This window comes from Colletotrichum acutatum (genome assembly GCF_030867785.1).
Source record: "Colletotrichum acutatum strain CBS 112980 chromosome Unknown BDZ83scaffold_132, whole genome shotgun sequence".
Taxonomy (NCBI): Eukaryota; Fungi; Ascomycota; class Sordariomycetes; order Glomerellales; family Glomerellaceae; genus Colletotrichum; species Colletotrichum acutatum.
Window position 1 is genome coordinate 2,706 of NW_026849126.1, and position 13,722 is coordinate 16,427.

The window sequence follows — 13,722 nt, forward strand, 5'->3', positions numbered from 1 at the left end:
TGACGAACCCTCTCCGGCCGGCCACTCAAATCCTCTCCGCTTCGAGATGAAATGTAAGGGCCGTTTCGGAGGCTTCTGAGATGCGCGCAACTTGACCCGGAACCCAATTTCCCCCCGCCGGGCCGACAGCTTTACGGACACATACTTCCAATGGGGAACATAGCTCGTGCGGGGGGTGGTGCTAGGATGCTCCCGGATCCACGATGCAAGTGGTGCACTTACCAACGGTGCAGAAGAAAAGGGAAAATACGGGTGACGAGTTTCCTCAATCAACCTCTTCAATACTCTCTTATTTGCTCAACCTCAAGCGGGGCTTAGAGTCCGGCAGCGGCAATCGGTCGGCCCCGGGAAAGTGGGTCACAACCCCCGGCGGGCCGTCGGGTCTGGCTCAATTCATCACCCCATGCCAAGATTGATGGAGTCACATTACACTCGGCAGTCATGAGTCACGATAAAGAAAAGGACCTTTCGTTTGGTCATTGACCAGTGTGAAATTCGGCAGCTCAAGATCGTCGCAACGCCGCTCACATACTAGGCTAAGAAGCCTTCTTGCCCACTATTATTGGCATCCCAGGACTGACGACAGTCCCTGGCGGACGTGTAATCTTCGTCACGACTGCTCCGACATGAGAGTCTGGAACAATCACCTTGATTTCCATCTTCATCGCCTCCAAAATAGCCACCGTCTGCTTCGCCTCAAGCACGTCCCCAACTTCTACCAGAACTTTCCAGACGTTGGCATTCATGGGCGACTCGATAGCCACAGCATCTGCTGATGCATCGTCCCCGCCCCCTTCACTTTGTTCCAACAGAGCCGCATCCTTGGCGGCAGTCCATTCACCAAAGAGCCGCTGCTCGAGCTCTCCCATTTCCTTGGCCGCAGCGTCCTGCCGCTGCCGCCATTCTTGATGTGCGGGATCGCGGGCTGCAGCGTCAAACTTGGCAATGTACTCGTCCATGCTGATGGTCTCATCGGAAATGTTGAACACATATCTACCGGCTTCAAAGTCTCGTTCTACTTGGTCAAATTCTTCCTTGGAGACCTCGTGGAATCTAACGATGTCAAAATTGTTGAACAACCAAGGTCGCGTCGGGGAAAAGCCGGCTCGAGTGCCCATCATATCCCACGTACCCAACGTGCGGCCCATGAGCTGGTAGCCGCCCGGCGAGGCTACGGGATAGACGACAAGCAGAGACCCGCCGAGAGCAACTGAGCCGCTTGGAGTGTACGCGCGGTTAGGGTTGTATTTCTGCCCCGTGAATACGTACTTGGGGTCGAGCGGAAACATGACAGGGGTTCCGAGGAAGAAGCCGACTGCAACTGTGAGCCAGGGTGTCTTGAGCAGTGAGTCAAATACATCGCGGCGAGTTTCCAAGGCGTTGTTCTTCCGCAAATATTCGACGTTGTCTGGTAGGTAGGCAGCAGTAGGCCGAACGCTCTCCATATATCTTTCCGTCGCTTCTGTGATGGTGGGGTGGTCAACATAAAGCGGCAGGCTGACTTCTCGAACGGGCACTCTGATGCCAACAATCTCTTCGATACTCTTGTCTTGCTCAATCAGGCTTTGCAGCAGCTCGGATTGGGAGATATGGAGCGGGTCGTAATGCACTGTGAGCGTAGCGAGGTTCGGCTCACAACGCACGCTCGCAAGGTTGCGCGCCGCAAGCTTTTCTTCGAGAATATGAACGCAGACCGTGTTGCGCAGATCCGCAACTTGTTCACCATATTCTACTATGATGGAAGTGTCGCCACCTTGCCTGTAAGTGACGCGGGGATGATCTCCCTTCGGTTCGGCCAGGTGCAATATTGAAGTTGTGGTCCGTGAGCCGAATTCCAACTTGAGTGGCACAGTTTCTGTATCATCGCCAGCCACCAGAGCACCCAAGGACCTCAAGTAGGCTTCGTTTGTGTGTTTGATTCTCATGGCATCCTCAAAGGAAACTAGTCGCAACTGAACGCTGTCGCCCGACTTCAGTTGACCAACTTTCCACATCTCGGCGGAGCAGATGGTGACCGCGCAAGCGAATCCGCCGAGGTCCGGGCGGTCGCGGGAAAAGATGATGGGAAACTCCCCGGTCCAGTTGACACCGCCGTTGGGATACCCGTAGTCGAAGATGTTTGATGGGTGGGATCCGCCTCCCCCGCCAGTGGTGCGTGCCCACTTTAGCCGTGGACCCTCCAGTCGAATGCCGCTGCGACTACTGTTGTGGCTGACGGTCCATTTGGAGTTGGTAATTGTCGCCATACCCTCGGGGGTCAGTATGTCTTCCGAGCCATACGGACCATTGAGGCAGAATATCTCCGAGTGTCCGTAATCAGGGATTACCTTTTGTGGTAAAGAAAAGGGTGTAACCGCAGCTGCCCAACTTGCTGACTCCGGGTCAAGGGCGAGAATATCGTTGGTCTGCAGCTTGCGCCCCTGGAGACCGCCGAACACGAGCTCTGGTGCCGTCGACTTGGAACCGAGATAAAGAGGTATGTCTGGGAAGCCTCCTTTGACTGCGAGGTAGGTCCGAAGGCCGTCACCTGTGACGTTGCCAATCTTGAGCGTCTGCCCCTGTTGCACGAGGATTCGGGACCACATCGGCTGGTGCTTGCCGTCAACACTGACGGGAACTTGGGCACCACACACGGCCACCACGGCCGATTCATGGAACAGGAGTTCCGGACCTGACATGGCTATTTCGAGGACCTCAACCTGAGGATCATTACCAACGACAATATTTGCTGCCCGACTGCTCAAATCATCCATTGGTCCGCCGGGAGGCACGCCGTGTCCGATCGTTGGTCTCCCAGGGTAATCCTGAACCGTAGTGAAGACGCCAGGGTTGAGTACTTGTACGGCGCACACCTTGGCCTTGAACGTGGACAGGAAAGAGGTGAGCGTGTCGCCGTTGGTGAACTCATTGGAACGTAGCACCTGCGAAAGGTACTGCAAATTCGTCTGTGTGCCTTGCAAAGCAGTCTGGTCCAGAGCGGCGAGCATCTTCCTCTGCGCCTCAGCTCGACCGCCATTGCTGTGTACCATGACTTTTGCGACCAAAGGATCGTAAAGGGGTGTGATTTGCTGGCCGCTCTTTACCCATGTGTCCACCCGGATACCATCGCCCTCGGGCCAGCTGACATGCTGTAGAAGGCCCGGGCTGGGAGCAAAGTCGAGCAGGGGCACTTCAGCATATACTCGGACCTCGATGGCCGCACCGTTCGGCTGCGCTTGTGGGAGGCTTCGTAGCTCGTCCGAGGGAATGCCGAGCTGACCGCCGTGCTCGTAGTCGGCTTGCTGCAGCATCAAGTGAACCAGATCAACACCGTAGCACATCTCTGTGATACCGTGTTCGACCTGGAGACGCGTGTTCATCTCGAGAAAGAAGAACTCGGCCGTTTCATCGTCGACCAAGAATTCGACAGTGCCGGCACTCTTGTACTTGAGTTGGGAGGCGTAGTCATTTGCCGCCTGGAGCATCCTCTCGCGTAGACCTGGTGTCCGCTCAACAAATGGACTGGGGCACTCTTCAACCACTTTCTGGTGACGTCGTTGGAGAGAACATTCTCTTTCCCCGAATGCAACCACTTTCTCGCCGTTTCCAAAGACTTGCACCTCTACGTGTCGGGATCGGGGATAATACTTTTCCAGAAAGACACCGCTGTTCTTGAACAGAGCGCCTGCGCGACTCTCGACAGTGGCGAATGCTTTTGGGATATCGTCGTCGTCGTAGCATATCTGCAAGCCCATACCGCCTCCTCCTCCGGTGGCTTTCAGCATGACCGGGAAACCAAGCTTCTTGGCCCCCTCTATGGCGTCGTGGGTTGATGGAATTAACGAAGTACCGGGGATGACGGGAACCTTTACGGCCTCAGCAATAGCTCTCGCTTCATGCTTGAGGCCCATGGCCTTGATGGAAGCTGATGAGGTACCGATGAATATCTTGCCTGCAGTCGTGACGGCATCGGCAAAGTCGGCGTTCTCGCTGAGGAAGCCATATCCAGGGAATACGGCATCAGCGCCGGTGCGTTTGCAGATTTCTAGAATGGTGTCGCTAATGTGCTTGTTAACGGCATGATGCTACATTCATGTCAGGATACTCACCCATCTGTGTAAGTGTCGTTACCCCGCAGCGCGATTGCCTCATCAGCTAACAAGGCATGCAGTGATGTTGTGTCGGCGTCCGTATAGATAGCAATGCTGTGGACGCCGAGCTCCCGGCAAGCCTTGATGCAGCGGACAGCAATCTCGCCACGATTGGCCACCAAGACCTTCTTAATGCTACGAAGTGGCTTGGGATGCATAGCTTCGTTGAGGCTTTGACAGAGTCAGCAATGGGTGCGGTCAGAGGACACATGGAGGGGTCAAATTACAAGTCTAGGTTTCGTTACCTCCAGTATATCAATCAGATCATTCCGTTCGTCCGCATCATGGTGATTCGAAGGCAAGACGCGCCCACACCGGGCCGGTGGCTACCCTCGATGCCTCTCCATGTCTTTACCCCAACAGCAAGAGTCCTAGGAGAGGGGAACGCATCCAGTAGCATTGCCGGAGTACCGGGTCGAGATAAGGGATCATCGGCGAAGCGCATGAAGGTTTGTCGGGCGGAGGTCCCGGTACCTTGGCTGTGGTAGGTTTTTGGTAAGATGATTGACCTCTTTGCTCAGTTGACGTCGTTGGTCTGTACCTCAAAGGGTGTGGACGGCAGATGCAGCAACGACCCCGCATCACACCAATTGATGGGGTCACCATGGGCACCCACAACTATCAGGAACCCCTGTCGGCGGAGTTCAGTGATAAGGACCACCTGATCCAGCATACCTACCCCAAGACATCCCTTTGGAGTAATGGACCCCAAACATCTACCCCAACGGCAGAGTACCATCCAACTCTCACTTCGACTGTTGAAGCGCTCTTATTAGACGACACTGAGGCAGCAAAGACAATATGTCTTCTTTACGCTTACTCCATCGTCTCCCGTTACTTCATACGGTTTTTCGAAGCTCAGCACTTCCTGGACAGCGCCCGTTGTCCCAACATTTCAGAATGGCCTCAGGACTGGCGCGCAAATACGAAATCAACGCCGACATGGGCGAAGGCTTCGGCCGCTGGAAGATGGGCCCGGACGAGGAATTGATGCCGTACATCGACGCCGCCAACATTGCATGCGGATACCACGCCGGCGACCCTTCCATCATGCTCAAGACCGTTCGCCTGTGCAAGAAACACGGTGTCAAGGCCGGAGCCCACCCGGGACTGCAAGACATGTTTGGCTTCGGTCGTAGAAAGATCGAGATCGACCCCAAAGACATGTACGCCATGGTGCTCTACCAGGTCGGCGCTCTCAAAGCCATCCTCAACTCAGAAGGCGTCGAGTTATCCCATATCAAGCCCCACGGGGAGCTCTTCTTCTACATGCAAAGAGACGAGACCATCATGAGAGCTGTTCTGGAAGCCTGCGCCACGTTTGGGGACAACATCCCGGTCTATGCATCGCAAAACGCCACACAAGAAGCCATGTGTAGGGAGCTGGGCATTCCGTTCCAAGGAGAAGTCTACGTCGACATTGATTACTCCCCTGAGGGGAAGCTCATACCGGTGGCACAGTCCAAGGTGGCTACACCAGAATCGTGCTACGAGAGGGCCTTATCCGCATCACTAAAGGACGAGGGCAAGGATAACAGCGGCGGCATATTCAGCTTTGGGTTTGAGGGAAAACCATTCAGCATCTGCGTGCATTCCGACCATCCGACGGTGCTTCAGAATGTTACGGGTGTACGCAATGCAGTCGACGAGGCGAACAAGCAGAGGTTCCCTAACGTCTCGAAATAGTCGTTTCTCAATATGATTCTAATAATGCCTCGAAGAAAGCATGTCAAGAAGATTCCGATGTTGGTATGAAGGAAACCTGAAGAATGTCTGCAGGCGTCTAAGAGCTGGAAGCGCAGAGTAGTGCAGCCAGCTGGCGGGCTTTCAGCCGGCAGCTGACATATCCGTGGCAGCGGACATGACTTGTCTTTAACGTTCAGCCAACTTTAACTCTGAAGTTACAAAGTGAACGCAGCTCCTTTGAAATTACGGAAACGGCGACGCCGGGACCGGTGAAATGGCCCGTGCTGATCTCTCGAAAAGTCTCAACGAGACTATAATGGATCATGTCTACAAAGTGCGCGCCTATGCTGTCTGGCTTGTCGACGGCGGAGCGCCAACCCCTTGGTCCTGGAAATTCGGATCCTCAGACACACGCCTTGGTGAGAATACCATTCGCCAGGACGGCTCTTGGTCATGCCGCATAAACCAGCAGCAAAACATGACAGCGTGCTATCCCTACATTCGAATCCTCCGAGGACAGAGAACCGGCGTCGTATAAAGTGCTATGGGCTCGGGGCACAAGGCGCGGGTATCCAGTGCGACGTCGGAATGATTGTCGTATCGGATACGAAAAGTCATCGGAGCCGCTTGGGGGAGCGCTGTGCAAGCAAACGACGTCCATACGGAGGCCCGCAAACTTGGCGAAGCCCATTGAAATGATCTAAGTGGTCACATAGGAGATACTCGGCTTGGCGATGCTGCTCTCTGGGTGCTTAAGGATGGCATCTTCGCCGCAAAGGTGCTTCCCGCCATGGACATTATATGGCATTAACCCACACTCTTTACTTCCATTAAGTCTTCTGCTCCTTTCAACGGCAAGGTCCGAGCCCAGTGCCCAAAATCTTCCAGTAGAACACAGACTGAGAGACATAGTTGAACCACTCGATGCATCTACAAGCTTCGCTTACAGCCTTCATCGCACTGACCTTACTTGTCTGTTCAGCGATCGCGGCAAACCCCACTACCCCACGCGAATCTCTTCATGGTTCCAATGGCTCTGCTCTGGTCTCTCCAGCTTGCATAGACCCTCTCTACAGTAAGCCGGTGATTGACAGCGAGACCGACGAGATCTCCCCAGGTCCCCATCACCACGTTGCGGGGCACTTTTCTAACACGTCCACTCGCTTCAACATCTACTTTCCGCCGAAAGATGCCTGGGGCGGTCGTTTCTTCCAACTCGCCTACCCTACCCAGTCCGCGAATGCCACTGAGGAAACCATTGGGTTCGGGCTAGACAGCAAGGCCTACACGGTCCAAGTCACGGGGTCAAATGGGTTCCGTGCCGAAGCAGCGGCAGCAAGGTACTCTCGGATTGTTGCGGCGCGACATTATCGTCTTGCAAGCACTCAGCATATCTATGGCTATGTTTACGGCGGCAGCGGTGGCTCTAATCAAGTTATCGGGGGTATTGAGAATACAGTCGGCGTCTGGGACGGCGCTGTGGCGATGGTTCAAGCCGTGCCGATTTCCGCCCCCAACAGCCCATCGATCAGGGCAATGGCGGGTTTAGTTCTACGGAACAGGAAGACCGAGATTCAGGATTCCATTAAGCCCGGTGGTAGTGGAGATCCTCTCTCAATACCATCAATGACGGAGCTCGAGCGAAGCATGCTGATCGAAGCCACAAAGCTTGGCGTCCCCATCCGTGCCTGGGAACAGTATGATGAGGTCGCAGACAGTTCACATCTGAACATCCTGCAGAATACCATTATCCAGCCTTCGGACCCTACATACGTCGAAGATTTCTGGTCCAAGCCGGGCTACCTCGGAACGGCGGATAGTGCGCTCGGAATCGCCATGAGAGAGGCCGTGGTTGACTTCAATGCAACGGTAGAGGATGTTCAGCTTGACAACGATGGGAAGCTGGTCAGCATCAGACTCGACACAGTCCCGGAAGCTGTTGCTGACGTATACGGGTACGACCTGGGTTTGCTTGGAGCCGATGACTTTAAATTAGGAACCATCAGCGGCACGTTGTCTACGGCCAACTACACCATGTTATTCACCGACTACACTGCCGACGCCAACGATGCCACTCTTACGAAGTTTATTGCAAAAGGAGTCAAGGTCCACATCGACAACAAGTCTTCTGTCGCAATGCACTCCTATTACAGACACCAAATCCCGGAACGAGCAGGATTCTACGGATTCGACCAGTTCCGGACCGTCAATGGCACGAACTGCCCCCAACGGACCCTTGACACGTCCAAGTCCCTCGCCAGATCCGTCTCTGGCGGTAATCACACTGGCACCATCGGATGCAAACTCATCGTCGTTCAGAACCTGCTGGACAGCGACGCGTTCCCGTGGCATGCCGACTGGTATCGTTCGCAAGTTAAGCGGCAACTGGGAGATCGCTTCGAGGACAATTATCGCCTTTGGTACAACGATAATGCGGAGCACTTTTACGAGAAAAGGCCTCCGCACCGTCTTACACTCATTGTGGCGTACAACGGCATCTACCAACAAGCTCTCCGAGACGTGGCAGCGTGGGTGGAGGATGGAGTGCCTGCGCCAGTTACCACGTCGTATGCTATTTCGGCCGACGACAACTCTGTCCAGGTGCCCCCTACAGCGACCGAACGGCGAGGTATCCAGCCGGTTGTTGAGCTTCTTGCAAATGGAAGATGCAGCTGTACGGTGAAAGCCGGCCAGCCGGTGACGTTACGGGCAACTGTCGAAACACCTTCCGGGACTGGCAAGGTTGTCAATGTCGAGTGGGATCTGACTTCGGAGGGCACATTTACTGCTGTAGGGCCCGCTTTTACGCCTAACCAGACTGTGACGGTTGAGCAGACGGTTGTCTACAACACGACGGGGAACTTTATCACTATTGCGAGGGCGACGTCTCATCGTCAGGGAGACCAGAGTGCCGTTTATGCGAGGGTGATGAATTTGGCTCGTGTGAATGTTATTGTAGTTTAGTCTTGGGTTCGTCTCGAAGTGCCTGGTCAGAATCAAGCTGTTAGCCAAATGCTCACAAAATTCCGGCTTGAAGGTGCCGTGGAAATATGAAGAGTTCGTTTCCCAGAGAATGAGGTGAATCATGATCTTTTCGGAAGTCAAGCCAAGGACCCAGGAATGTGCATGACAGCGGAAGTACTCTTCCAGGCAAGCGCAGTAAGGCAATGGAGACGGGAAACCTTGAAATACCGGCGGAATGGAAGAACGAGATCCACAAGCTCTCGAGATGGTATGGGAGTGATGAAAGATATTTGGTCGCTCACGTGCAGTCACCTCCCTCGACCGACGATGGTAGTTGGATGGCCTTGGTCTTGCATACCATAGGGTTGAGAGCGAGCGGAGGGGAATATACCGAGGCAATGAGACCCGTGGTGTCGAGATACGGTGGCATCGGATTGGCCTCAGACTTTGATGTCAGATACAAACTGATCATCATTGATGCCGACCACTCCAATAGTGTCGACTATGCGGTCTCGCTGGTCAAGTTGTCCCTCCTCGCGAAGACCGAAGATGCGACTATCTTGCGCTTCGTCTGGTTATCATCTGCCCCCGTTGACAAAAGTTTAGGTAGGATGCTCGCCGTTGCAACCAACAGATCAGAGGTTCCCATCACAGCCTTTCGGTTGACACAGCAGATCAAATCGGCGAGCTTATCAGATTTGAAATGGATTCAACACAAAGTAAGCGACGAGGAGTACCCAGACGCTGTGATGGAAGCTATTGCTTCAGAGCGTGCGATGGTTCAGGACCCGGGTCCGTCGGTACGTAAAACACCGAGAACGGTGGTCTTCTGGGACGGGGAATCCGAGTGGAAGCGGCACCTTCTGAAACATAGGTTTCTAGTGGCCGCTTGGAAGCACATTACCGGGAAGCATCTCGGAACACTCTGCATCGGCGGCGATTTGATGGAAAGATCGTTGATTGATGCCAAGAACGCGCACCATTTGGTTCTTGCCAAGACTAAGATAAAGAAGGTATTCGACGCAGAGACATCGCATGTGGTTTGGACAGATGCGCCGTTGTCGAGGGACCAGATGCTAGCTCAAGTAACCTGTGCTTTGGATAAGGAAGTGGAGCAGGCGGATAGAACCATCCACGCCCAAGTGGCACTGCAGGACATCCTTGGCGCGGAACCTGAGAGGGAATTCGAAGATATACACCTTCCTGTCTTCATCATGCATGTGATGAACGAATGTCCCAACATTGACATCGACCGTCTTCGTGTTTGCTTTTTCAAGGAGCCGGCATTCGCTGAGGCTATTCGTCGGCTTTATGCGTTGGGGTACATCTACTACGGCCTGAATGGAATCAGTGTACATCTCAACGTGTATCTGGCCCAGGAGACTCTTGGATTCCTGTTGATCGCGGGAAACGACTTGTCAGTAGCCCGCTTTCTGAGCTGCATAACAGCGGACACGCCCGCCACGGCGCGATCCGCGATCATTGACATTACGGCCATTGTGCTCGGGTGCCACACTTTGAATCCTTTCTTCAATATTTCAGCCGATTCCTTTACTGACGAAGAGTCTATCAACGGGCTGTTGCAGCGGCATTGCATAGACGTGCCAAACGATGCTATCAAGAGTGGCGCTATGTGGTTAGCTTTGGCTATCTTCCGCCGATATAGAGAGGAGTGGGATACTGACATGGGTCTCATCAAATTTGAGGATGAGAAGCTTACTCTTTCGTCCAATACATGTCGCAAAATTAGTTATTATGCGAAGGTGATCGAGGAACGTGTGATCCACTTGGTCCTGCAGGCTCAGGGCAACGCATCAGGAGCGGCGCTCGGAATCTCCCATGAAGAGGTGAGACAGATTCAAAGGGGCATGGTTCTCGCTTGGGCACACAACGTCCTTGTTCCCGACGGCAACGATGGCCTGGACAGCATCTTTTCCGGGAGCCCGATCAAGCTGCCTTTCAACCAAGGTCTGCGGCTCCCTCAGGATGCATCACTACATGTACTCAGCTTTGGGTTCGCCTTGCTTGAGTCGAAGTACTTTGCATGACTCCCGACGGTCATACCGGAACAGGTTCTGTTCGAGACTTTGGGCGAAATGGGCTGTGACCTGACGGACTTTGCTACGGTCTATTTTGGGGAGTATGTTTGGAAGAACGATGAGGATGATTCGGAAGGCTCGCTGGAGGACGAAGCGGATCAAAGCAACGAAGCATAGGTGAGTAGTCAAGAAGTTCCTGGACCGGCATTACCTCTTGTGTCGGTCGCTTACGTAGATCCTGCGCATGTCTCGAGGTAAGAGGAGAGAGTTGAGGGCACCAATTATAGTTTAATAGACTCTTTCATACCCAAAGCTGCTCAAGTGAAGTATGTTATGATCCCTCTCGGACCACTGCGTAACATGTCAATCGTAGATGAATAGAGCTGGCAATTTAACAAGGCGGCAAGTAGTCGTGAAAGAACCTTCAACTCGTCGAAGATCAAGTGATTCAGGCACGCTGTCAGCTCAAATGGTAACCAGTCGGCTTCAGAATGTTTGTATCTTATGTATGTCATTCAGAGAAGAGAGTTGGGAGGAGTTCCCAAGAATCAATTTGTGCTGTGTGTATCTACCTAGGATCGTTGAGAACGAAATACAAGCCTTACGACATGCCCAAAATGCAATCAAACCTCTGAAACCTTTTCGTTCGTTCAAACTTTTGCCTTTTCTTTCTTGCTATACTCTCCCACATCTCTCGAGGAAACTTCCTACTTCCCTCATCTCTCAGGACATACCCGTCTCTTTGTTGTCTCCATATTGTCGGCAGACTTCTGATGTCTTTGCACATAACTTGAGCCTTGCGTTTTGGTTTGCTTTCAAGGGTATGATCTCACCTATTTAGACTTCCCAGGCACTGTCTTGGTAGCCTTCTTCTGTCTCTCAAGGGCCATAGCAGCTATATAGACGCAACAGTTCTTCTTATGAATCTCGATGTCGATCCCACTCTTCATGACGATGTTGCAGTGTTCGACCAAGTCCACGTCACCATGCTTCTGCATGTGCGTACGATGGGTATCGGTGTCTAACTTCTGATCCCAGTAGCAGCCGGGTTGATAGCAACACTTAATCGAAGGCTGCTGGGTGGTAGACATCTTCGCTTCGATGTGCCAAGGAATTTGGTGTTGAGAGAAGAGGGACTCAGCAGTGCGCACTCAGGGGTCGGGAGAGAAAAATTTGATGGCAGCTAAGAGAACGCATGAAGAGAAAGCGAGAGGGATCTTTTACTCTTATTTATACTTGGTCATCTCAGACACCGCTCTTTCTCTTGTCGAACACTATTCCGACAATTTGAGAGGGCTGTGGGCGACGAGGTAGTCAATCAGCCACGTGATATCGCTCCATGAGCGCGTTATCTACCCATGAACGCTACCGCTTCTACTGACGCGGTTGCCTCGCGCGTTCTGAAGGATGCTATTGCGTTACGCAGTGTCAAGGGTCGGATGTGCAGGAGTTACATGAGACCAGGTGGCTGTACTTAGCTGACAAGGGTACCCAAGGATTGGCGAATGACCGGAGGCAGACTGGAAATTCATACGCCGGCTACCATCCCCGGGGGCAAATTCGTTCCCTCGAGCAAGATAAAGGTATGCAGGTAGCCAAGAATTCCAATGAGAATACAACCTGGGGGCTGAATGCTAGGCACTTCCTTGAGAGCTGACCATCCCGGACGACTCTCCGCGGCCGTTCCTTCATGAATTTGTAGCTTTTATCGCTAAGATTGTTCTCGGGCTCTGAAAACGCGATCCGGAGCATGCGGTGCTCAGAGAGCCTGACCTATCGTGAGTAATTGCCTCTGTCGAAGGCCAGCAATGGGTGACATTGGGGTCGAAATACTCCCGAATCTTGCTGAAATAGCTTCATGTCAACTAGTCAAGCACTTGAGGTTGAAGGTGAATCTTTCAGTAATCAATCTACTGTAATATGAACCCTAATGACCGAGATGGCGATTTGCTACACATATTCTCACTGCGGTGTGAGACCGGCCGCATTTTTGGCCTCCCAAGCATCGAAACCCCAATCACGTTAGGGAACTGCCCCCCTTGTCACCTGCATCCTGTTATGCATGTTGGAGCAAGGCAGCATTGAGGTCTTGTGTGAAGGGGAATTTCAGATTCCGATGCCATCCACCTACTTAGCGACTTGGTAGGGGAAAACGCATGGGTTAAGTAGTCCTAGCTGCGAATGTTGCCACGACCTCACGGCCCTAACGAGAGAATCATACACTGACTCAATGTATGCAGTGTATGACTCAAAGCCTTGGAGCTGCCGGCATGCATGCATGTAGGCTGGGTGATCTGCCCGCTCGGGGTGTAGGAAAGGCCCTTTCCGGCTTGCCATCATGCCGCCTTCTTCAAGCGAACCAACTTCTTTTATACCCCAGTTGCGGATCCTGCCACCCCTTGGAGAGGAAATCCATCATTTTCGAGGGTTAAGAGACGAACACGTGGTGTTCGACCATCCGTTTCGTGCCCACCGGCTGCCGTCACAAGCGTTGACGGCGTTACGGGCGTTTAGAAGCCCACAAGAGCTGCATGGCGCTCCCATGGCCGCTCGGGATGGCATCATGGGGTCTTACTTGGCCTAGGGATGATGTATTATTCGGTTCTCAAGGTGCTGTGAGGTGAACCCGCCACAAGCTTTTGGAATTCGGTACTGGCTTCCAGTGACCTCCCATCCAGTGGAAAGCTTCTGAGCACAGAGCTGTGAATAACGGGGTCTATTTTTCACGTCTATGGTTATTTGCGATGGAATCGAGTTGCGAGCTTCATTTGGATGCGTGACTGAAACTGTCGATGAAGATCGTTGCGGGATCAGAGGTAATAGGGGCAGTACACGTAGACGTGACGACTTGCTGATCCCCTTCTTCCTACCCCACGTATCATTGTATCTCAACGGGAGTATTT

The 13,722-nt window shown here is 53.1% G+C and overlaps 4 protein-coding genes across 4 annotated transcripts; 3 read left to right on the forward strand and 1 right to left on the reverse strand.

Moving 5' to 3' along the window:
- Positions 1-536: 536 nt before the first annotated feature.
- BDZ83DRAFT_756594 (urea carboxylase) lies at positions 537-4,288 on the reverse strand (the record flags this gene model as incomplete). Its single annotated transcript, XM_060514769.1, has 2 exons — positions 537-4,038; positions 4,089-4,288. The coding sequence occupies 2 exons, from the start codon at positions 4,286-4,288 to the stop codon at positions 537-539; spliced, it is 3,702 nt and encodes a 1,233-aa protein (XP_060359905.1).
- Positions 4,289-5,030: 742 nt separating this feature from the next.
- BDZ83DRAFT_756595 (LamB/YcsF family protein) lies at positions 5,031-5,816 on the forward strand (the record flags this gene model as incomplete). Its single annotated transcript, XM_060514770.1, has 1 exon — positions 5,031-5,816. The coding sequence occupies one exon, from the start codon at positions 5,031-5,033 to the stop codon at positions 5,814-5,816; it is 786 nt and encodes a 261-aa protein (XP_060359906.1).
- A 316-nt stretch (positions 5,817-6,132) lies between these two features.
- BDZ83DRAFT_723281 (uncharacterized protein) lies at positions 6,133-8,780 on the forward strand (the record flags this gene model as incomplete). Its single annotated transcript, XM_060512548.1, has 2 exons — positions 6,133-6,235; positions 6,799-8,780. 2 exons carry the CDS (start codon positions 6,133-6,135, stop codon positions 8,778-8,780), a joined length of 2,085 nt encoding a protein of 694 aa, XP_060359907.1.
- Positions 8,781-8,881: 101 nt separating this feature from the next.
- Positions 8,882-11,137, forward strand: BDZ83DRAFT_75619 (uncharacterized protein). Its single transcript, XM_060514714.1, has one exon. It carries the CDS (start codon positions 8,984-8,986, stop codon positions 10,826-10,828), a length of 1,845 nt encoding a protein of 614 aa, XP_060359908.1. The 5' UTR covers positions 8,882-8,983; the 3' UTR covers positions 10,829-11,137.
- Positions 11,138-13,722: the final 2,585 nt, after the last annotated feature.